The sequence below is a fragment of the Lissotriton vulgaris genome, chromosome 11 (genome assembly GCF_964263255.1).
Source record: "Lissotriton vulgaris chromosome 11, aLisVul1.2, whole genome shotgun sequence".
Lineage (NCBI taxonomy): Eukaryota > Metazoa > Chordata > Amphibia > Caudata > Salamandridae > Lissotriton > Lissotriton vulgaris.
In genome coordinates this window covers 910,181,581-910,207,383 of record NC_141699.1, presented here as the reverse complement: position 1 = coordinate 910,207,383, position 25,803 = coordinate 910,181,581, and the positions used below count along the sequence as shown (strand labels likewise).

Here is a 25,803-nt window from a genome sequence, read left to right as displayed (position 1 = left end):
CTGAGGGAAAGGACTACATTTCCCAGAATCCAGCTACACAAGTGCTTTGAGCGGGCATGCAGGGCAGCTTGGGGTGCAAGGCTTCAAGCTCGTGGACTTTGCGGTTTGTGCCTCCCGACTGAGGGGTACTAGTTCCTTTGGCCCTAGGAATTCTTGTGAAGGCAAAAGTTTGTAGAGGTATTCTCCTTCCTTGTGGAACTAGTCTCTTGCCTTGATCGAGTCGCAATCCAACGGGTGCAGGGGGGCTGTAACAGATGCCGAGCTTAGCACCTATATTCTCGGAGTCCTGCCTTGTCGTGGACACAGGTCTCTTCCTGATCTCATGTTGAATCTGACGTTCTGGTGTCTGGGGTGCCCCTTAAACCCTGGATTTAAGCAGTGTTAGTGGGTGTGAGGAGTAATAGCCAATGGGCATCTAGTCCTGAGACTAATCCGCCCCAGTAGTGACAATATCCTGTGAGTGTATGTCACTAAAACTAGTCAAAACCTGCTTTTTAACCTAAATTCAAGATGGCCAAAACAATCCTCGGGCGTGCACCTCAGCTGCCAGCCCCTAGAGGTGTGGTCAGGCTTGGGGAGGTGGACGCCTTTCTGCATTGCTAATTTCCTGGCTTTTTGCCCTTGAGTGTAGGACAATTCCTTTGTCCAGTGGCATTAGTGAAGCCTTTGAGGCTCACCACCAAACCGGTGGAATACACTATCCTGTGTGGGCAGAGGTGTCACCTCCTGCTCACACAGGTTCTTTGTCTATGACCTCTGGGAGTGGCACATACTACTTAGCATGGGGTCAGACTTCTGGCTTAGTGGCAAAGCTTCAAAACAGCCCGCCAAGACATGGGAACACTGGTTAAACTTGGTGGGTACTATCTAGAGTGCCACCTGGGTACATGCTGGATAAACCTCAACACCACTAGTGTGTCGGAGGTCAAAAAGCATGGTGTTTGTCACAAACATGAAAGAAATAAGCCAGGCCATGATGGAGATGGACATGTTCATAATGTCCTAATGCCAGACCTTCGTATCTATAGATCCACATAATAGCTGGCCCAGCTGACAGACCTCAAAAGGATGCTTGTCGTCCAAAAAGTAAGACTTCAGACTTTTCTGCAATTAATTTAAGGCAGTTGCTGTTCATCCAATCATGGACCGTCATCATGCAATCATGAAATCTACCTCCTGTATCAGTGTTGTTTTTTCCCATGGAGACAACAATTTGAGTGTCATCTGCATAGGAAGTAAGCGCGAATCCAAAACTTCTTATCAAATCTGCTAATGGGGAGACATAAATGCTAAAAAAGGGTGGGACTCAGCGAGGATTCCTGCGGGACTCCACATGGAAGGGAGAATGGGTGTGAAGTAAAATTCTCCAGTTTTACTATTTGTTCTCGATCTTTTAAATAGGATTTTAGCAGATTCCAGGCTAGACCTGTGACCCCCACAGGCTGTTAGTCGACCTAGCAGTAGTTCATGATTTACTGTATGAAATGTCACAGAGAGATCCAGCAAGATAATGACAGCCCCTTTTCCATGATCCAGAGCCTGCCGGATCTCTTCGGTTGCCTTGAGCAAAGCTGTCTCCGTACTGTGCCCCTTCCGAAAGCAAAACTGGGTGGTATCAAAATGTTTATTGGCTTCGATAAATGACACCAGTTGTTCGTTCAAAAATTTCTCCGCTATTTTGGCTGGCAGTGGGAGATGGGAAATTGGACGATAGTTTCTCGGGTCATTCTAATCCAGTTAGGCCTTTTTTAGAAAAGGTATCAAGGTTGCTTTTTCTCAGATATTTGGGAAAGGTGCCTCTTTCACACATTGTTTTATAAACAGATGTTAGTTTAGATACAATTACTTCTGCTGCTATCTTAGTTCTATTAGAGGGACATGGGTCATACGGTGAGCACAATTTGGTAGTTTCTAGTAATTTTCTAATGTATTCAGCTGATGGGGCACCAAACTCAGCCATTAATGTAATTGCCTCAGATGGCTGTTCGCTTATATTAGCACCTCCTGGAGTAAATAATAAATTAGAGTTGGATAATTTTTTTAAGATTGACTACACTTTTTCTAAAAAGAAATCTGCTAATGAATCACAGAAAAATTGATTTGCTGTCAGAGATTTTTTGTTGCAATTACTTGGTAACTCTGTGACTGTTCGAAATAGCTCTTTTGTGGAATCTTTTGCTTCCTTGATCTTCTTTGAAAAATATTCGGTCTTAGGATAAGATCTTTATAAATAGCTGTAGATTGTTTATATTTTTCTTTCTCTTCCTCTTTGTAGTTCGTTTTTAATCTTCTTTCCTGTTTCTTGCAATTTTGCTTGCATTTCCTGAGTTCTGATGAGAACCAATGGGCGGAAGAACTTTGTATTTTTTTTAACTGTTTTAATAGGAGTTACTTGATTTGATGCAGTTTCCAGCCAGTTATAATATTGTTTGGCTGCGACCTCCACATTGTCGGTTGATATTAGAATTGTGTTCTCAAAGTATTTTATTAAGATGATCTGATTGCCCATTCCGCCATTTTCTTGAAAGGATTGTAGATGTTAATTTTTCCCTGTTGGGTTTAGGTTGCGGAAGAAACAGGTCAAAAAAGACTGCTTCGTGATCAGACCATGCTATCTGAGAAGTCTTTATATTGACTAGGTTAGGATAATTAGTAAAAATCCCATCCAAGATGTGATCTGCCAGATGTGTTGGTTCTTGAACGATTTGTTCTAGGCCTAGCACCGAGAAATTTTGCACAAGTGCGGCATTATCGGGATCAGAGCTCGCCTCTAAATGATAATTAAAATCTCCCATGACTGTATAGTTTGTTTACAGGGTACAATTTTCCAGAACACAAGCTATTTCCTGCAGAAAATCTTTTTGGGGGCTAGGTGGTCTGTATAGAACTATGCTCTTGAACGATTGTTGCTTATTGATCTTTATAGAAAACAATATCATTTCGCAAAAAGAGGGTAGTGAGGGTTTACAGCTGGATATAAGGTCTTCTCTGGTAATGACTGCAACTCCACCTCCAAGCTTAAATTCCCTGTCACATCTACAGATGTTGAAACCCTGTAGTAACACTGCCTGTATATCTATTTCACAGGTAGCATCAACCCATGTTTCCGTAAGAAAAACGAGCGCGGGTCTGTGCGTTTCAATAAACAAATGGAATTCACAGCTCAAGGAGGTGAGGCAGCATGGCCCCCTCCCCAATTTAATGTCATGTGGCCCGGGGGATGGGGTCTCTGGGACTACTATTAGCTTGCGGAGGGGGCCATGCGCCCCCTCCCCTTAAAGGCCCTGTGGGTTGGGGTTACTCACTCCCCTGCCCTTTACAAATCAAATTGCTTTGGGCCCCGGGGGATAGGGACCCTGGAACCCAAAGTGGCAGGGGAGGGGAGGCCACATGGCCACCATCATTTAGAAAAATAGGCGTCTGGGAAATTGGTCCCTGGGGCCTAAAGTGGCTTAAGGAGGGAGGTTGTGTTTATGGTTTGGATGCAGGGCCAAAGGCCATGCATGGTGTGGGGTTGGCTGCCTGCAATGGGGGGGTTGGCCACAGAGCCTGGCTGTGGCCAACCCCGCTGCTCACATACGAAGGCTGTGTGCAGTGTGCGGTTGGCTACCTGTGGAGGAGGGGTTGGATGCGGGGTCTGGCCTTTGGTCGTACGCAGCAATGGTTGACTTTACGTATGGTAAGAAATTATTACTGCACCTTAAAAAACAGAAACAAGAATTTCTCTGAAAAAAACAAAGTTTTTACTTAGGTGACCATTTCTGTCCTCATTTGTGCATTCCATAGGCTAAAAGGAAGAAAACTAGGGGGATACGAATGGTATCCCCTTGGTTACCGCCAACCGATGAAAGTGGTCAGTAGTAAAACCCCATTCTTCCTATTCCATCAGGGCCGACCTGGGGAAAAGGTCTAGAAAAACCAGTCCTCAACCCATGAGCCCGTCCACTGATTAAAACACCCGCACCGCGTCTGAATTCACGCCGCGGTCAACGAGTTCAACATACAAAACCACCGAAATTCACCAGTTATTTTTATCCATGGTAATTATAACTTATGCTCTAAAGTCACTATAACTCGCGCTCCCGCCGCGCACCGCTAATTACCTCGAATATAACATCACTCAAGACATCTTCTATGACACCATTGATAAAGTCACTCCAACATTCACAATGAAATTATTGATGATAAAACTGTGCAAGCTCTGCTAGTTACCTCCCATATTACAGCATTCATGACATGTTCTATGAATTCATTAGCAAAATCTCTTCTTATGAAAGTGCTTATGTGAACCATAGTGTAGATATTTCAAAATACAATTATAATTCGGATGGCTTGTACACTTTAAAATATATGCTCACATACTGAAAACAACTTAAATTCAAATGAAAATGCCATAAAAGGTGAAAGCCCACGTTTCGGGTGTTCTTGAGTTCTACCACTGGTGGCAGCGCAGACAAGACTTGTTTTTATTTTCAAATTGTGCCTACTGCCCATGAAAATGAAAGACTAAACCTGTCTTGTGCAGCAGCATGGGCTCCTCGTGCTGGAAGGCACTTCCTGTGAACTAAGTTAGCACTGCAGTTCTTAATGAGAATTCTGTGATCTTCACAGGCCTAAATAATGGAAGCAAGATGAAGTGATATGTGGGTGGTTACTGTGGTGATGCTTGGGTCAGCTGGCTTTAAAAACCCACAGAAAACATCCATTATGTATTATGAGTGCCAAGTGTCATCCTTGGGGTGAATGTGCACATTACAAATATTTATTTTATGTTTTGGTAGGTATTGACTGGCTAGCCCACAATACAGATGGGACATTTTAGCTCTGGATAGCTGGTTGGTTTACACATTTGAGTAGCTTACATGAATACAGTAATTTCCAAGAGGCATGCAGGAGAATTGGAGCACTGAAAGATTTTCAGCTTAATAAGTCAACTGTAAATTAATTGTATTGATACATTGCATTCAGAAGTATGGTATGCAGATAACATGACTATCTGGCATGTCTTCGACCCTTATGTACCAATACTGGGGGACTGCTTGGTAAATGGTTAGGATAAACAGAAAATAAAGCTTTCAAAGTATAATTAATATTGTTCAATAACCCTAAAGAAGGAAGAATATATACTCACACCAACATCTCTATTCAAACTAACCACTTCAGGTGGGCAGTGCCACACCAGAACCCAGGGCATTGATGGACTTTAACCCCTTGGCCACGGCGGTAATTCCGCTGCGGCGCTAGGGGGCAGGGGGGGCCGTGCGGCACCGGCATGCTCGTGACAGAACCACTCCATCACGAGCCGCGGTGGAGCTGTGCTTGTGACGGAAGGGTTCCGTCACGGCCCCGTCGGCCTAATAGAATGCTCAGCGCACGGCGGCCGTGATGGAACCATTCCGTCACCAGCACAGCACAACCGTGGCTCGTGACAGAATGGTTCTGTCACAAGCATGCAAGGGGTTAAAAAAAACTGAGAAACAAGCCTTCGCTCTCTATGCTTACAAGATCTGGAACATCGCAGCCAACATTAGAACTTAAAAGCCCTCCTTTTATTTAGAAACAGGCTGAAGACTGACCTTTTCACGGAACACTACATCTCCACACAATCGGACTCGCCACCAATGAACATCCTTCTTCATTGTAAAAGATGACGATTCATAACTCAGGTTTCATGTTCTTGTTCAGAACTCAATGCTGCCTAGCAATGATCATCATCCACAAATACCCATACATACCATAACAGATCCAAAGGAATTGTCCATATATCTGAACAATTGTTACCTACCATAATTTTAATCCAAACATTGTTACAACAGTTAATTGAGACTAGTAGATCAGATTTTGTATACACTCACCAATAAAGTAGTTGTTGCCCAGTGCTAACATCTCCTCAGAGAGAACAAGTCCACCTAGAGCTTGAAGTAGAGTGACACTTCGACCGTCTATCAAGGAACACTGCTTAAATCCATTTGCGGTGACTTTCCATAATAAGATGAGAGATGCAGTGGGGTCCTGTCTTATTCTGAAGAGAGAAAAATGAAAAATTACATAAAATGTAAAAATAAAGAGCACCTCAATTACTACAACAAATGCTGATAGAATCTAGGATGTTCATGATTGCAAACAAAACTTCAAATCATTATCATTAGCAAGCTCTCTCAGATGTTTCCACTGCAGTAGCATTACATTGTGGCATAAGAGCAGGTAGTCGGAGAAGTGGATCTAGATGGCAAAAGGAACTCTGGAGATAGTGAAGAAGACACGGGTTAGTGGTGTTATAATGTAAAAAACAGAAGTACCAGATCACTGCTAGATTATATGAAATAACCCTGAATATGTAAATGAGGTCCATATAGATTCATAGGGCCTTATTGACAAAAATTATGCTATGAGTAGGTGTGACTTTCTCTTGTAGCACTCTAACTCCTGAATTCAGGAATAAGCCCAGAATTTCACACCAGAAAGGAGGGAATTGAGGGGCATATTATCAAGGGGGTTTATCTCCGCTTTTTTGGCTTTAAAAACCAAGAAAGCGGAGATAAAATTATCTCCCTATTACCTAGCTGTCGCTAACACCAGTTAGCGACAGCTAGTAGGAGATAGCGACCATCTTGGGCCCCACTTTGCATGTCAGTGATATTTCTCACTAATGACATGCAAAGTGGGCGTGCCAAGATGTTAGCGACTGGAAACAGTCGCTAACATCGCTAACTCCTATTACCAACTTTTGGAGATATTCGCGCTAAGCGCGAATATCTCCAAAAGCTAACACCTGCCCTGAGCAGTTCTTAGCCATGTTATCCAATGGGAGGTGGATAACATGGCTAAGAGCATTAGCTCGGTAATGTATGAATATCGCTGACTTTTCAGCGATATTCATGCATTGCGGCCGATTTTTATCGCATTTGCGTTAAACCTTGGTAATACCAAGGTTTATCTGCGATAAAAATCGCCGCAGCTCAGCAGTAAATTTTTGTCTCTAACCAATCAATAGCGATAATTATCGCTATTGCTTGGTAATATGCCCCTAGAGTTTAGCAGATGCGGACATCTTCCAAAAAATATTAGAGGTCCTGTCTCGCCCCCTATTTAGAATATATATATGGAGGTCTAAGCACTCAAAATAGGGTGGACAGGACATCTATCACTTTTAGGCAGATGACCCACATCTGCCCCTAACTAAAAATATGGTCTATGTTAGAGCACAGGAAAATTCAGGCCCATTGCATGCAAATATATATTTTGTGAATATTGTGAAAGTCAGTGGTGAATCCAGCCTTCTAGACATATGTTGGACACCCCTATCATAGATATTCATGCCTGAAGTATATTCACCTTTCACTAGTAGCTGGGGCAGATGTCCTGTATGCCCTTCTACACATGAATTATAGCATAAGGCACCTGTAATACAACAGAGAGTGTATTCGTCCATTTTGACAGAATATCCCATTTGCCAAACTCAAAACAAGGCTCTTTGTCTCTCTGCGGAAAATTGTATGAGACAAAATGGGACAAATGACCTTGGTTTGGCCAAGGTCAGATTCAATCTGCTTTGCTATCTTGAATGTCAACAAAGTTACATTCTCGTGGAGAGAGCAGTGAATAGCTCATTCATACCATCCACAGTGTTTATTTTGAGAAAAATAAACCTGCCTATCATAATGTCAGATGAGAGAAAACATGTAAGGATTCTCTGGCACACTCATTTTCCTAAGCACCAGCTCTCCAAATGAACATATGATCTTGAAGCATACCATAAAAACAACCAATACATGTAATGCACATTGTTGGAAAATAATTTATATGGCCTAAAGACTCATTTATTTATTACGAAAATTCAAAGTATAGAAGAGCTCCTGGTATAAAGGTAGGTCAAAGTATATAACAATGGTTGGCACTGCAATTGTGGTAAGCACACACAAAGATGAGAATTTGGGGTTATAGCTGTCCATCAACATTAGCAACTGCAAGTTGTACTCTACAGCAAGTGGGTATGTGTATGGTGCAATTAGTGCGGCAAAGTGCCCAATGGCTCACCAGTTTTTCAGGGAGTATAAGGGAAAAAAGGTTGATGTTGAAAACAAGGATCTTACATTGAGCAACTACTCATTTGCTGTGTCACCGACACAATTCAAAGGCATATGGGATAGGACTGGCAAATACATGCAACAGAAACTACAAAATTGAATCTGTCCAACTTTGGTTATTTCGAGCATGGGCTGCTAAAACAAAATCAAACACACTGTACATTAATACATTAGAATTTCGAAACCACAATAAATTTACAATGAATTACTTATCCTCATAGTCAATATTTACACAATCACATTTCTCACTAATGAAAAATGACAGCACAATAAAAATACGGTTAGGGCGCAATTTACATTTAGTTGATGTGGTCAAAGGAATAAACTAAGTATTTAAAAATGTGTTAATATTCAGTGCCTCATATGGAAACTTGATTAGCAACATTTCAACTAATTAGTTATACTATTAACAAACAAGATATTCTATTTTCTGCAGGGATTTTCATGCCTGTAAGGAAAAGGCTTTAGGCAGGTTCCCCCTACCCCTTTTTGCCCCCACTTGGACTCCTAGCTGCTGGTTTTTCGACTGAGAGTTTAGAGTGCACCAGACCTCAGTGCAAGTGTTCTAACCCCTTACAAAGTAAATGTTGAGTTGGCTACCCCCCATTGGCAGATGCTGACTTACTTATAAGTCCCTAGTATATGGCACCCAGGGCATGTAAGGCAGAGTGTCCACGCAGGCCTGCAGCACTGATTGTACCACCGTGTGTGGGACAAAATATAAAATGACTCCCAGCCTGCCGCTGCAGAGAAGAAAGGCAATTTTAAAGCTGCTAGTTCGACTTTGCCATTATTACGAATGGCAAATCTTACACTTCCCTTAACAATATACGTAAGTCTCTCGTAAGGAAGGACTATCAAGCCCTAAGGCAGCGAGCTGTATAGTATTAAGTAGGACATACATTTTATACATAAGTCCCGATAGCAACACTTCTAAATTGTCGTTTTGCTGTGGAAGAGTTAGTAGCCCCATTGGAGAACACAGAATTAGCAGCTGATCACTCAGTCCGGCTAACTCCAGAATGCAACTACTGAGATGGGTACTGTAAGGTATGCAGTTAGTCGTGGCATTCAACCCGACTTGATGCTTAAGTCGAATTTATGGGTGAGTAGTGTGAATGACTCTCAGGCTTAGGAATAAAGCAGCCTGCTACAGTGTGAGGTGCCATCTCCCCTTCACAGGAAGTCACTCAGGGTGTTAGCCCAAAAGGTGAGATCCTTGTCACATGGCGGACACGCAGAAGACAACCCTGGGGTGAACAGCGCTCGCCGCTGAGGGGTCAGGTACATGCGGTGTAGGTAATAGAACTGACTTAACTTGAACCGTGCATTATTCGCAGCTTCTGCTATCTGTGCCAGTGCTCTCTTCCACTCACCGTCTGTCAACGGGACGGGCAGGTCGTCTTCCCATCTCATCCTGATCATGTCTAGATTCGACTCCGGTCCTCCCTTAATGTCTTATATATGCAGGAAATGAGCCCTCGACTAGAGCCCGGATCTAGCAATGTTACCAATGTGCAGGACTCTCCAGGTTGTCTTCAACTTGTACAGTGCGTGATATTTTGGCATACTGCAGAAATTGCCTCGGTGGCACCTGAAACCATGCCTGAGCTTCCTGAAAGTTCATGAAAGTGCTGATCTGATATAGATCCCCTGCGGTCCCACAACCCCCCTTGTACCACTTCGAGAGATCCATGACCTCTTGGATATTCTTGAAACCCTTCAACCAACTCAGCATTAGTGCGCTAGCATATGGGACCTTTCTGACCACAAAGGACACTGCTTGCTCCCAGACCTCCGTAACTCAGTGGATTATATGTGTGCACGTTTTAGGGACCCTACAGCCCATAATTAGGAACTCCTGCGGTTGCATCCCCTCGTTCCAACTCCCTAGTAGACCCGTCTCAACCGTGCGCTCCCCCATGCACCAGTGAGCGGCGTATTGCAGCAGACCAGCCATAAAGTAAAGCCGTAGGTCTGGGTGCCCCTATCCATGTCTAGTCTTGGTATGTCCAATTTGGCTTTGCTCCGCTTTCCAGCCCAGACTAAGGAGGTCAGGAGACTGTTCAGTGTGTCGAAAGTCGACTTAGGGATTTTGCAAAAGGACTTCTGGAGCACGTTGAGGCAGCGAAGCAATAGTACCATTTTTGATACCGCCACCCTCCCATAACTGACAGTGGTAACTTCTTCCAAAACGTTATCGATGCCCGCAGTCCATCGAGGAACCTCCCCATGTTCAGATCATACTGGGACTCCGGCCAATGGGCAATCTTTATTCCGAGGTACCGGAAGTGATCACACTTCCAATCCATGTCAACTACGGAAAGATCGTGAACTGCTCCCCGCGCCAATGCAGCGAGCGGGAACAAGATTGTTTTCTGTATTTCATGTATTTCCCGAGCCGCTGGGATTACCCCTTCCGGCTCACACAGATAGAGAAGAGCATCATCAGCATACATGGAAACCACATGAGTACCACCGTCTACCTCTAAACCCAATGGCACCATATCCCTACACAAGTGTACTGCCAAAGGCTCCATGGCCAGAGCGAACTGCAGCAGGGATAATGGACACCCCTGCCGTGTGCCCCTTCCAACCTCTATAGTGTCCGGCACGTGCCTCCCTGTCTGCACCCTGGCCATCGGTTTACGGTATAGCAGTTTGACCCAGGCTATGTACTTGCTCCCAAACCTCATCGTCCACAGTACTTCTCAGATGTAGTCCCACCGGAGAGTATCAAAGGCTTTTTAGATACCCAGGGCAAGTACTGCCGCCCTGAGGTTTGTGTGTGCAACCGAGTTGAGGACATGTCTACGTAGGTTCATGTGTTTTCCTCTCCCAGGCATGAACCCACATTGGTCCTTATGCACCAATGAGTTCACCACTCTCCGTAGTCTGAGAGCCAGAACTATGGCCAGTAACTCCCAGCATGGACAAGGCCCTGAATGCGACAGGGTCCTCAGGGTCGCTGTCAGGTTTGGGGAGCATGACAATCTGTGCCACACGCATGGAGTGGGGAAGGACTCCAGCCTGCCTAGCCTCCCGCAGCATATCCAACAGACGCAGAAGAATTACATCAGCATACGCCTGATAAAATTCAACTTGAAGACTGTCGGGACGAGTGCCTTGCACCTGGCCATCCCCGCAAGGCTCCCTGAAGGTCCTCCAGTTGTAACTTCGCCAGCCAACAATCGGCCTATCAGATGACGGAGGTCAAGATACCACGTGTACTTCCATCCAATTGGATCGCACAATATAACGTAACACTCTCCTGCCGTTCGGTGCCTCCCCAGTCGGTTCAGACGCCGGCTAAGGAGTACCGACGGTCAGGTAAGAGTGCTCCCCACTTCCCCACCGCAGCGGTAAACACACGGATTTGGAACGTGCAGCCCCCCTTTGGTTAATGCGCATTCCGCTAGCGGTTGACGAACGGTTTACAAACAACTATTTTTCCCGTATATTTGACAGTGGGGATTTCTACTAAAGCTTTTACGGTGTTTTACCAGATAGAAACGGGTTGATTAACTATTCGGCATATCCTGTTGTCTTTTGAATTCTTTGACAGTGGGGATTTCTACTAAAGCTTTTACGGTGTTTTACCAGATAGAAACGGGTTGATTAACTATTCGGCATATCCTGTTGTCTTTTGAATTCTTTGTACATCCTAGTCTATAGAAGGGTGATTACATGAAGGTTTCTGCACATTGTGATAAACATGTTATTACTTTTACATGTTCTATAGAGCGGTGCTTCACTCTGCTCCTGAGCCACTGCCAGGTGGGGTGAGGTCTTCATATCTTACAGACTATGGTAAGATGTTTTTCTTATACGTATTTGGCATGTAAAGTGTATATCCAAATATTGGACATCTGATTACACTATTGTTATGAGTGCTTTTGTCAGCACTATCTAGTCTGACACAGTCTAAGGTCTATACTGATTGGACCTAACTGTTATGTGAGTTCATATGTGTAGACAGCCAGTCTGACACTCAACCCCTTTTTCTTTTCTGACTTTCCAGTGAACAACACTAGCTGTAAGCTTAAGACAAGACTTTGCACTTTGGAAACTGCAGGTGACTTTTGCACTTGTCTGTTTTACACTGTTTCGTAGTTGTCACTTTTTATTTATTTCACAGTTTGCAGTAGCATTCATTTTGTTATATGGTCCTGATGAAAGCAAGGACGATTAAGTCCTAAATTGCTGAAACATGTCGACCTGGTTCCACCTTTAGACAGCCCATTCTTTCTAACTGTCTTTAACAAAAATTGTATTCTTGGTCAAGCGAGCATCATTTGAATAAAGTTGGTTCTATGCTCCCTTATCCAATTTTATAACACATTGTTTATGTTTATTTTTTCACGTTTATTGCATTGCACTCCCTAGTCACACCACGCCTTACCACTCACAAAGTTTCACAGAGTGGTAGACCATACTGTTGTTGGTACAGCGAAGGTGACCTATTCATCATCTGGTCTCCTTACGTCTGTGACAATACATACTCACACGGATGGTCTGGACAAATCCCAAATGATGAAGGGCAGATCCGAGTGGTGACTGATGGGTATTTTTCTCCATCTATTGAGATGTGATTGCATACCACGCTTCTGTTTAGTCAGTTTAAGGGTGTTGTACAGTTGGTCTGGTATCTGCCATTTGTAAACCCTCCCCCTTTCTAGACCCTCTGGTACTTCTTTGTAGTTCCTCCAGTTGTAGTGCCACCTCCAGGTCCTCCCGCTGGTCATCCGAAAACCGCAGCAGCGGTACCCCCCAAAAGAAGTCACTCCCGTCTGAGCTATTGTCACCCGTTCTCTCGTGATATGTATTCGCCAGGTGAGCAAATAAAACTGCATTAACACCGATCTGTGCATTCGCAATTGCCTCCCTCGGGACGATGTAGTGTAAGAATCAGCGGGGGTGGGCGTTCACGCTTCAACAACCACGTAAGCAATCTACCCAACCTATCCCCTTGTCTATGCAGTAGCTGCCGGTATTCCCTGCGGGGTAAGCAATCCAGTCTATCCCAGGTCTCCCCCACTAGAGGGCTGTGCCTGTAAGAGGGCATCTGAAGGTTGATCTGTTGCGTGCCCCTTGCATTGTAGCCTAGCCAATATGTCTTCCGCCCCACTCAGCTCCACCTCTAATCGTTTCCTGGTGCCCCCCACCCTGACAGGCAATCCACCCTAGTGACTACTTTAAAAGTATCCCACTCATTAGTCCTAGTACTGGTAGTAGACCAGTTCTCACTGAATTAATCTGATACGGTTTTCCAGAGTTCATCTCTGAATACTCGGTCTTTTAACGCCTGTGATTGCAATCTCCATATTGGGACTCTTCTGCCTAACTCTGTCAGGTTCCCATTCTAACAGCACAGGGGCATGATCCGATAGGAAAAGGCCCACTACCGTAAGCCCACTGACACTACCACACAACTCATGAGAAAGCAGAACTCTGTCAAGTCTGCTATATACCGCACAGGCTGGGTGTTACACGTATATGTCGTTCTTCAGGTCGCGTTTCACGTCAAATATCCACACACTGAAGCCTGTCTATCACCCCTCTCAGGGCCACTGACATATTCAGCTTAGGGTGGTGTTTGGGGGGGTGCCTGTCCAGTGCACCATCTAGGACGCAATCAGTCACCCGCCCATACCAAAGAAATCCCAATTAAATTGGTATCTCATTTTTGTGTATACTTGCACTTAACAGACGAATAAAGTTGATTTTGACCTGACCTGACCTGAATGGCAGTAACCGATTCTCCAGCTCACCCAAGAAGTCAGTGTAATCCAGGTTTGGAGCCTAAACATTCACCAACCATACCTCCATATCATCCATATTACCATGCACTATTACATATCTAACCACTACATCAGCTTTGTAGCTGTGGAGCTTAAACAGGGTCTGTGGAGCTATCCAGATGGCCACCCCCATAGCATAGGAAGAGAACGTAGATGCGAACAGTTGTCACCTCCATTGTTTGTGGAGTTTCTGTATTTCCGCGTCCAGCAGGTGAGTCTACTGTAACATAGGCACCTGTGTAACCTGCCGCCATAAATATTCGGCACTCTATACCGCTTTATAAACGAGTTGAGCCCCCTCACATTCCATGTTATAGTTCTATAGTGCCCCATGACCCATTGCAACCACCATCCTCAGCCTGTATGTAACCGACCTGCATGCTGATGCTGTTGCTGCCAAACAACCCCCTATTTAGAGAGTAGAAATACCCCAATCCCCAGTTAGATACTGTTTTAAACTGATGTGCATCCCCATATGATCCCCAAACATAACACCCCCACCCCAAATGTACATTCGTGTAACCATAGCACAGTTCCCACTTGTATAAAAGCAAATATCAACAATAACAAAAACACACGCACACTCCACTCAGACATCAAGACACTTGCCCCAACATATCAAATACCAATGAATATTCCTGCTTTCTCCACTATCGGGACAAAAGGGTTGTACCCCGCGCAGACCATCGGGGTCCATCAGCTGAGCCCACCCTAGCCCAATCGACAATCACTCCCATGCATACCTCAGGCACTCATAGCCAAGCACCTCAACACTTACTTCCCCAGTCAGACAAGATCTCCCGCCAGAGAGAAAGGAGTTAGAACGACAGGTAAGAGATTTAGAGAATAGTAGAGATACAGGAGTAGGGAGGGAGGGAATAGAAAAAAAAGAGAGTACAGAAGGAGGGCAAGAGAGAACGTCCACCGGCACCATATGCTTGAACCATCCAGATACCCCACACCAGCACAAGGAGATTAGAAAGCGGAAGGGGGAGGAGAAATAAATTGACCCCCCCCCCCAGATTTCAAACCCACGCACCCTCAAGAGGATGAAGGTGCAAATTGTGTCCCAACAATACCCGTATCTGGGTTACTTTGTTCACCACTGTGTCCTCTGTTGGAATGTTCATGCAGCATCTGTTTACTGTGGGGTGTCCTCGATACCCTCGCCCATGCTAGCGTCTGAACCCGTGGCTGTCACCTCCACGACCAGCGCTCTGGCAGTGTCCTGTTCAGCCCTTTGGGTCTCCAAGTCTATCCTGGGGGAACTCCTGCCCTCGCTTCCTGAGTGAGCCCCCTCCTGCTCCAAGGACCCATCCCATTGCACCACCACTCTCTGAGTTGATCTGGAGCTTTTTCTGAGTCTTCCAGCGCAACCTCTGCCAGTTCCTCCTTGAGGGTGCATCGAGTATCTTGCCACCATTCAACCCCCTCTCAGCACCCTTCCTTCACCATGGACTTTCAACCAGTCCCACACCTCCTCCGGTGTTGTACAAAAGTGTGCGAGATCAGCATGCAGGACTTTCATCTTTGCTGGATTCTGAAGCATGTACTGAAGGTTTATAGCCAGCAATTTATGCTTGACAACGAGGAAAGATGCCCTCGTTGTTGAACCATGTGGGTGTCATCTGTAAAAATGCTAATTTTCTGGCTCTCGAATGTTGGATCCCCCCACCCCGTCGCACCGCCCTGAGGATACTCTCCCAATACCTATAATTGAGGATCCGGGCGATGAGGGTCCTGGGTGTGTCCATGGCGGTTGACGCGCAACGAGCACCCGGTGTGCGCACTCTATTATAAAGACAGTTCCCATTTGTATAAAAGCAAATATCAACAATAACAAAAACACACGCACACTCCACTCAGACATCAAGACACTTGCCCCAACATATCAAATACCAATGAATATTCCTGCTTTCTCCACTATCGGGACAAAAGGGTTGTACCCCGCGTAGACCATCGGGGATCCATCAGCTGAGCCCACCCTAGCCCAATCGACAATCACTCCCATGCATACCTCAGGCACTCATAGCCAAGCACCTCAACACTTACTTCCCCAGTCAGACAAGATCTCCCGCCAGAGAGAAAGGAGTTAGAACGACAGGTAAGAGATTTAGAGAATAGTAGAGATGCAGGAGTAGGGAGGGAGGGAATAGAAAGAAAAGAGGGTACAGAAGGGGGGCAAGAGACAACGTCCACCTGCACCATATGCTTGAACCATCCAGATAGCCCACACCAGCACAAGGAAATTAGAAAGCGGAAGGGGGAGGAGAAATAAATTGACCCCCCCCCCCCCCAGATTTCAAACCCACGCACCCTCAAGAGGATGAAGGTACAAATTGTGTCCCAACAATACCCGTATCTGGGTTAGTTTGTTCACCACTGTGTCCTCTGTTGGAATGTTCATGCAGCATCTGTTTACTGTGGGGTGTCCTCGATACCCTCGCCCATGCTAGCGTCTGAACCCGTGGCTGTCACCTCCACGACCAGCGCTCTGGCAGCTTCCTGTTCAGCCCTTTGGGTCTCCAAGTCTATCCTGGGGGAACTCCTGCCCTCGCTTCCTGAGTGAGCCCCCTCCTGCTCCAAGGACCCATCCCGTTGCACCACCACTCTCTGAGTTGATCTGGAGCTGTTTCTGAGTCTTCCAGCGCAACCTCTGCCAGTTCCTCCTTGAGGGTGCATCGAGTATCTTGCCACCATTTAACCCCCTCTCAGCACCCTTCCTTCACCATGGACTTTCAACCAGTCCCACACCTCCTCCGGTGTTGTACAAAAGTGTGCGAGATCAGCATTCAGGACTTTCAACTTTGCTGGATTCGGAAGCATGTACTGAAGGTTCATAGGCAGCAATTTATGCTTGACTCCGAGGAAAGATGCCCTCGTTGTTGAACCATGTTGGTGTCATCTGTAAAAATGCTAATTTTCTGGCTCTCGAATGTTGGATCCCCCCACCCCCGTCGCACCGCCCTGAGGATACTGTCCCAATACCTATAATTGAGGATCCGGGCGATGAGGGTCCTGGGTGTGTCCATGGCGGTTGAGGCGCAATGAGCACCCGGTGTGCGCACTCTATTATAAAGACAGTTCCCATTTGTATAAAAGCAAATATCAACAATAACAAAAACACACGCACACTCCACTCAGACATCAAGACACTTGCCCCAACATATCAAATACCAATGAATATTCCTGCTTTCTCCACTATCGGGACAAAAGGGTTGTACCCTGCGTAGACCATCGGGGTTCCATCAGCTGAGCCCACCCTAGCCCAATCGACAATCACTCCCATGCATACCTCAGGCACTCATAGCCAAGCACCTCAACACTTACTTCCCCAGTCAGACAAGATCTCCCGCCAGAGAGAAAGGAGTTAGAACGACAGGTAAGAGATTTAGAGAATAGTAGAGATACAGGAGTAGGGAGGGAGGGAATAGAAAGAAAAGAGGGTACAGAAGGGGGGCAAGAGACAACGTCCACCTGCACCATATGCTTGAACCATCCAGATAGCCCACACCAGCACAAGGAGATTAGAAAGCGGAAGGGGGAGGAGAAATAAATTGACCCCCCCCCCCCCAGATTTCAAACCCACGCACCCTCAAGAGGATGAAGGTACAAATTGTGTCCCAACAATACCCGTATCTGGGTTACTTTGTTCACCACTGTGTCCTCTGTTGGAATGTTCATGCAGCATCTGTTTACTGTGGGGTGTCCTCGATACCCTCGCCCATGCTAGTGTCTGAACCCGTGGCTGTCACCTCCACGACCAGCGCTCTGGCAGAGTCCTGTTCAGCCCTTTGGGTCTCCAAGTCTATCCTGGGGGAACTCCTGCCCTCGCTTCCTGAGTGAGCCCCCTCCTGCTCCAAGGACCCATCCCGTTGCACCACCACTCTCTGAGTTGATCTGGAGCTTTTTCTGAGTCTTCCAGCGCAACCTCTGCCAGTTCCTCCTTGAGGGTGCATCGAGTATCTTGCCACCAACCACGGGTCTCAGGATCGCTGAAGAGGGGGGGTCTGCAGTCACTGCTGGGGATATTGCAACCCCCCCAGCTCACCAGGGTTGAGCTCCACCTGGGCTAGCCCTTACTGCACCAGTGGCCCAGCACATACTATAATGCCGCACACATGGCTGTAATGATGTTGATGCAAAGTGCCCAGTGACCTAACTGGTCAGCCACTAGGACCGGCCCGAGTGAGGGACGAGGGCGGGCGGAAAGGGAGGAGCTGGGAGACCAAAGGGGCAGGGGATCAGTTAGCCGTTAGACCACGACGAGGAAGGACAGGAATAAAGACCCTGTGACCTATCACCCTGTGTCTGTGTGTATATATGTTCAACAGGACACTACATCTGGCGACGAAGGTATGGGATGCGGCTAACTCGGTACACGTCCCCATAGAAGAGGCAGGACACTACAATGGTGCCGTCCAAGCCGCCACTGATTTCCACCCCAGGACAGTCTGAGACAACCAGGACCTCTCGATAACTGTCCATCACTCCCCCAGCGACAATTACAGGTGTTTTGGAAGTGTGGGACTCCGAACGGGCAGGATCCTGCAGGATATTGTCACCGGCGGGCGCGGAGTTCCACTAGGCACCGTCCGCTCCCATCGCCATATTGGCCACACCCCTTTTCTCGCATATGTACAGGTATTTCAACTTTGTACATTATTCAACACCAGGACTGTTTTTTTTATTGTTCATTATGCAGCAGTGTTGTAATCTAACTCCTCCATAACACAAAAACCTTCGAGATCAGCCAATGAAATGGAATAAGTAGGTGGGAATATTCAACCATTTCATGATAGCCATAGATGCTAATGTATTCACTGCTGCAAGGAAGAAAGTGTTACTATTGAACACTATAGGCACTGAGGTACAAGAGATTTTTGACCATCTACCTGAAGTTCAAGTCCCAGATGGTATTTATGAATGTGATGAATTTTGCAAAGCTGTAGATAGAGTAAGGTTGCATTTCACATGGGAGCCAAATGTGGTTATGGAATGCTTACATTTTTATTCTAGACATCAATTACCCACTGAACCCATTGAAGGTTATGTTGCAGCACTTGCACTTTAGCGGCAACCTGTGAGTTTGGTATTATAACTGAACAGTACATTCGTGATCAAATGATTATGCACTACCACAATAAAAACATTCAAAAGCAATTACTAAGACATACAAATCCTACACTCATTGAAGTAGTTGAGGTGGACAAAGACATTGAAAGATCAGTAGGATCATTTAAAGTTCTTAACGATGAGAAAGAAAGCTCTTGTGAACACTTTTCTAATGTTGCAAGTCACAGCACAACATTAATACCATTTTGGAAAGCAAAGTTGACTTACTTCAAGGTACCCAAGAAAAGGAAAACGTGGTTCTTGTATTAGAGTTTGACGATAATGAGGAGAGTTTATCTATGTCTTTTGATACTGATCCCTGTAAACCACCTAGCTGCTGGATTGCAATTGATACAGTTAAATTTGTGATGTTGGTAGATTCAGGGTCACCTTTTTCATTAATTTTGGAGGCATTTTTCAGCAAACACTAGAAAAACAGAAGTCAAGAAAATAACAATATAAATGGAACGTTGATTATCAACATACTAGGCTAGTTTGTGCCTCTCATTTCATTGCTCTCATGCACCATCCTAGGGTAAATATATATATCCAGGAATAGCCAACATGTGTTGAGTTGAAGGCACCAAGGAAACCTAGGACTTATTTTGAATCCTTCATCTGATATTCCTGTTTATTGCATGCCTATTCACTAAGGTATTGATGGTGTAATTTATCAACATATGGATGTGTTTAGGAAAGAATTGGGGATGAGTATAGTATTTTATCACAAGATTAAGCTTAAACCTAATGTGTCACTTGTTAGACACAAACTTGGAGATGTAACTCTCAGTGTCAGAAAAGAGCTCAGTTCAGTATTACAACAATTGCAAGTAGAGGGTGTAATTGTACCAGTTGATTCTTCTGAATGGGATTCCCCCATTTTATTACTGAAGAAGAAATGTGGTTTCTTGAGATCATGTGTGGCTTTTAGGTTTCTTAAAAAGCAGATTATTGTTGATTGTCATCCCCTTTCCAAAAGGCAAGAGTTTTTGGCACAATTGGATGGAGAAAAATGTTTTACCTTGTTAGATTTTGAATCTGTACAGCACCAGATCGAAATGGAAAAGGGATGTAGACATTTGACTACATTTACCACTCCTGGTGAACTCAGAAAAGTTCAGGACGGGACATGAACCATGACAGTTCAAATGCACTCTCCCAGGATAGGGAAAGAAGTCCAGGAGTAGACCCACAGCGTAGACGTCAACCAGCAGAGTTGATTCTCATCAAGTTAAAGAGTTAACGGACTGCTGTCAAAAGAGAGCAATAGTGGCACCCAAAACAATTATTTTAGTGTAACATTTATTAGGAGAAGAAAGTGTTGTATTCTGTTCCATTTCAATGTTTCAAAGTTATTAGCATAACTAGTACATTGCTAGTGTTGCTGTATTAGTTATTGTCTCAGTTCTAGTTTTACCTTGCTGCCTCATGCATGTCATGAGATGCTATTATATAATTGTTTACTCTTGCTTACTGGCGGTTGGAAACTGGCCGCTTGGCCAAGCGGTCATGTCATTATACTTCTGTTGACTTTATCTTCTGAATAAAGTTTACTTTGAGATTTTGTGTTCCCTTGCACCTTACCTCAGCTACTAAGCTCCTAACTTCAGAGGAAGGGTTCAGACATCCTAAGAGTGGGCAAAATAGTTCACTCTGGGATTGCTAAATGCCACACATAGCCGGAAAGACCCCAAAGAGCAGAAGGGGACATGGTAGACCATTAGTTAGTAATAGCATCATTCCCCCAGGGCACCTACTTGGCATAAATAAGGCACACCTGGCACCCGCACCTCAGATCACGCTGGAACTGGAGAAAGAACTGAAGAAGGACTGCCCTGCCTGACCCCAGGACATGGGTAAGGTAGGCCCCACCGTCTACTGGACTGCACCGTTCACACCTTGGGCTAGCGTTGAAAGGACTGTTACTGTCTCCCAAGTCCCAGACCAAACAAGTAACTCCAACGGTCAGCCAGCTGACCCTTTGGAACCAGCACCAGGGCCATCAAAGCTGAAGTAGCTAAACTCGGCAAGTCAGTCGCGACTTCTGGAGAATCAGCACTGACGGCTGCCAAGAGACAGCCCAAAAAGTTGCACCTGAGTCTGGGAGTGTCAATTGAGTTCAGACTGGTCGCCAAACCAGCCTCCACCAAAGGATATCGCTGGGGGCGCTGTGGACAAAAACTAGTAGCCAAGCCACAGCTGGCTTTCTAATAGCTCAAAATGGAATTTCTGAGGCCCATTGACCAAGGAATACCTCAAAGGCATCCACTTTGACTGCACAGCACCCAGAGTGACTTTCATCTCCAGCATTTGCAGCACCACGACCACTCCATCAAAGTATATGGCAGTTGTTCTGTAAAGTTGGAAACTGAACGGAAAATGCTTTTGTGGCCAAGTAACTGTCCTTACTGGTCCTGCAGACTTCCTGCCTGTCGGATTTGGCTGCCCAAGTCGTCCAGAGTAGTCAAACACAACTATAACAAGTTTTTCAAATGTTTACAGTTGTTACAGTTACCAGTGTCAGTTTGCAGTTAAACTGAGATTTAAGTTTCCTTAAAATTCTAACACGCCTGTGGATTTTGTTTACCTTGGACTCTAAAAATTCATGAGAATATAATCTATTTTTAAACATTGGTGTTGGATTTCTTTCGTGTTGAGTGGCTTTCTTATTTCATTGTTTGGTACTGTTAAATGTTTTACACTAGTTCCTTTTTTAAGACTTGCTGCTCGAAGCCATAGCTACCAAGGGTTGAGCTGAAGGTTTTACAAACCACCTCACTGGCCCCAAAACAGTTTTTGCAATTTTATTACACAGTAGGGTTGCACAACCATATAATACACCCAAATCCCCACAATGCCAAACACAGAAATGTGGTACAAAAGGGGGTGGTGATGGAGGGAGCATCTGAATCAATCAAACACTCACACCCAGTCAAAAGATCTGGGTTTAATCCATCACCGTTCTTTAGCCCACTCTGCCACCCCAGTTCAGACATGGCTATATGCAAATCAGTCTGACCCTGTGCCTCATGGGAACAGTCCAGCCCGAACTGCCAAGCCATGTCTTCCCTGGACCGGAAACAAGCTTCCGAGGACCGGTTTCTGGCATTCCAGCCGTCTTCAGCCCGGCTTGCTTGAATCCAGTGGCAAAGTGAGCAAGGGACTCACGTCTGAGCATACCGTGCCACACTTATGGCGGCCAAAAGCGTTACGAAAGGGGGTGGTGATGGACGGAGCATCTGAATCAATCACACACTCACACCCAGTCAAAAGATCTGGGTTTAATCCATCACCGTTCTTTAGCCCACTCTGCCACCCCAGTTCAGACATGGCTATATGCAAATCAGTCTGACCCTGTGCCTCATGGGAACAGTCCAGCCCGAACTGCCAAGCCATGTCTTCCCTGGACCGGAAACAAGCTTCCGAGGACCGGTTTCTGGCATTCCAGCCGTCTTCAGCCTGGCTTGCTTGAATCCAGTGGCAAAGTGAGCAAGGGACTCACGTCTGAGCATACCCTGCCACACTTATGCCGGCCAAAAGCGGTACAAAAGGGGGTGGTGATGGAGGGAGCATCTGAATCAATCAAACACTCACACCCAGTCAAAAGATCTGGGTTTAATCCATCACCGTTCTTTAGCCCACTCTGCCACCCCAGTTCAGACATGGCTATATGCAAATCAGTCTGACCCTGTGCCTCATGGGAACAGTCCAGCCCGAACTGCCAAGCCATGTCTTCCCTGGACCGGAAACAAGCTTCCGAGGACCGGTTTCTGGCATTCCAGCCGTCTTCAGCCCGGCTTGCTTGAATCCAGTGGCAAAGTGAGCAAGGGACTCACGTCTGAGCATACCCTGCCACACTTATGGCGGCCAAAAGCGGTACAAAAGGGGGTGGTGATGGACGGAGCATCTGAATCAATCAAACACTCACACCCAGTCAAAAGATCTGGGTTTAATCCATCACCGTTCTTTAGCCCACTCTGCCACCCCAGTTCAGACATGGCTATATGCAAATCAGTCTGACCCTGTGCCTCATGGGAACAGTCCAGCCCGAACTACCAAGCCATGTCTTCCCTGGACCAGAAACAAGCTTCCGAGGACCGGTTTCTGGCATTCCAGCCGTCTTCAGCCCGGCTTGCTTGAATCCAGTGGCAAAGTGAGCAAGGGACTCACGTCTGAGCATACCCTGCCACACTTATGGCGGCCAAAAGCGGTACAAAAGGGGGTGGTGATGGACGGAGCATCTGAATCAATCAAACACTCACACCCAGTCAAAAGATCTGGGTTTAATCCATCACCGTTCTTTAGCCCACTCTGCCACCCCAGTTCAGACATGGCTATATGCAAATCAGTCTGACCCTGTGCCTCATGGGAACAGTCCAGCCCGAACTGCCAAGCCATGTCTTCCCTAGACCGGAAACAAGCTTCCGAGGACCGGTTTCTGGCATTCCAGCCGTCTTCAGCCCGGCTTGCTTGAATCAAGTGGCAAAGTGAGCAAGGGACTCATGTCTGAGCATACCCTGCCACACTTATGGCGGCCAAAAGCTTTACAAAAGGGGGTGGTGATGGACGGAAACACAGAAATGTAACATTAACTCTATTAATACTTGAGGGCATTCATCACATATTTCCATGGAGGGAACCTCATTTCCAAATAAAGCCCCAATTGCAAGTGGGGTGAAGGATATGCGATAGTAATGGACCCTGATAAATACCAATACCACAAGGTTAGGCCTTTTATGGGCTTATTAAATACATCCAAATTGACACTCAAAAATGGGGCATCACATGCAGATGTCAGTGTCTTTCAGACTCATTTCCACAAGTCTCAGTTGTTACCGGGAATCGTCTCCTGGTTCTCGTGGTACACTAAGGCAAGATTGACCATAAGGAATTAACTTGTAGAAAATTCCAGGGGTGTATGCTTTATCATACCTGATAACTACCTGGTGGTAAATTTGTCATTACTTGGAACTCTGATATCTGTGAAAATATGGGTTTACGGAGGGATCAAAATTTACAGGACAATTGTGATGGGTGCATAACTATCAGACTACTTAGAGGAACAGTACTAAATCCCAATTTTATTAGTAGAGCGTGATCTTTCTAAAGCAAATTTCCTGTTAGTCCACACTCAAAGTGCAATGTTGGCATAATTGTCAATCTACCAGTGCAATAATACCTTCCCAGACCTGTTCAATCACATTGACAGTGCACTGCAACATAAAGCTTCACTTTCTGCTGTACTTTACCCAGTAAATACCAATCATGGTGAATACCTCTGCACAATGAGACAATATAATTCATAGATTTCTTGTTATACAAAAACCAAGGGTTTATGTGCACTCCACCACAACCCATTCTCTCAGCCAAAACCTACATAGTAGTTTGGTCAAACCACGCCAATGTCCTGCACAAAAAACTCAAAAGATCCAATGTGAGAACCACTACAGCATAGTCCTGTTCCAGATTCACCATTTTATTGCAGGTTGTACAAGGTATAGCTAACTATCATTTCAGGAGCATAATTTCCACCGTTTGTGATTAGATCAGGTTTCTAATTTTTCCTAGCTCTAACAAGCTTCTAACATCCCCATATGCCTCTTCATATGCCGAGGTTTTTCGGTGGTTACAATATAAATTGTTTTACCAGAATTCTTTGCTGCATTCTGCTTCTGGAACATAATGTTTAAATTCTTGTATCACTGCGACTCACCAACCCCAGCTCACCCTGTGATGAAACCCACCTTTAAGGAATTCCTTTTTCTATATTCAGAGCCATCAAGGCACATTCTCATTAAGCATCCTGAAGTGGTGAAGAGGTATAGGACTCACATGTTTATAATTGTTCTGCGTAACTAAGTACTGTTCTGCTAAATTAGACTACAATTATTTAACATTGTTAATTCTGCCTCTGGAAGTCTTTTGTTTAGGTGTCATTGTAAGTTTTGTTAGAAAAGGTGTAAGGTCCAGTAGCTCTTCATAACCATACAGTGGTATGTTCAAGTTTAGCACATTCATTCTTGACCCACCACAATACATAGGAGTATAAATATGTAAGAATATGCATGATTTTGGTATTTTTCTTAGATAAGTTGTGGAACCCACAATAGTTTCTTAAGGAGCTTTCTTTTTTCTGGCTATTTTAAGGTATGTGCTGTGGTGTGACCACCTCAATTAGATAGCAAATTCCTCTCCTGTATGTGCTTTTACGGGATTGTGTTTCCAAACATTTAAAATGTGTAGTTCCACACTTCGAACTAACTCGTATATGGCATCTGCAAAGGGATAAAGGCACAGCTGGGCCAAGAGTGGAAGAGAATTAGGAATTAATAGAACCTAACCAATGTTTTGTAATGTTAAAATCCCGCAATAGACAAATTAAGGTGCACTAAAGGCTTTAAGACAAGACATGCACGAAATTAAGAAAACAAGCATGTGCTAACTACATGTTATTGATGGGTCAAAGTTAAAAACTAAGCAATCCGGGCAAAGATAAACTTAAACAAATTAGTTACAAAAGCGTTAACACAACATGATCAGTTTTAGGGGAGACTTGAAACTTTCAAGAAGAGAAGCATTACCCAAAAAATGTTGTAACTAAGGGAGAATTCCGGAACTTTTACTGGCAGTGATATCAATGGAAGTGAGGCAAAGATGGATTCATAAAGGCTGAATGCATGGCTATAGGAGAGTGGTATCTGCTTACTGTGGTTACCCCCACTTTTTGCTGGTGCTTCACTGTTTTTCGACTTTATTCTGGCTGGGGTCCTGCTATCCAGGACCCCAGCCTAGCTGCTGCC

At 45.2% G+C, this 25,803-nt stretch overlaps 1 protein-coding gene across 1 annotated transcript in view; it reads right to left on the bottom strand.

The window, feature by feature from the left end:
* DNER (delta/notch like EGF repeat containing) overlaps positions 1–25,803 on the bottom strand; it is a 1,176,744-nt gene that overhangs the window by 681,067 nt on the left and 469,874 nt on the right. The window contains exon 4 of the mRNA XM_086942563.1: positions 5,856–6,022. Within this exon, the coding sequence (XP_086798689.1) occupies positions 5,856–6,022 (167 nt within the window). The remainder of the gene's footprint in view (positions 1–5,855; positions 6,023–25,803) is intronic.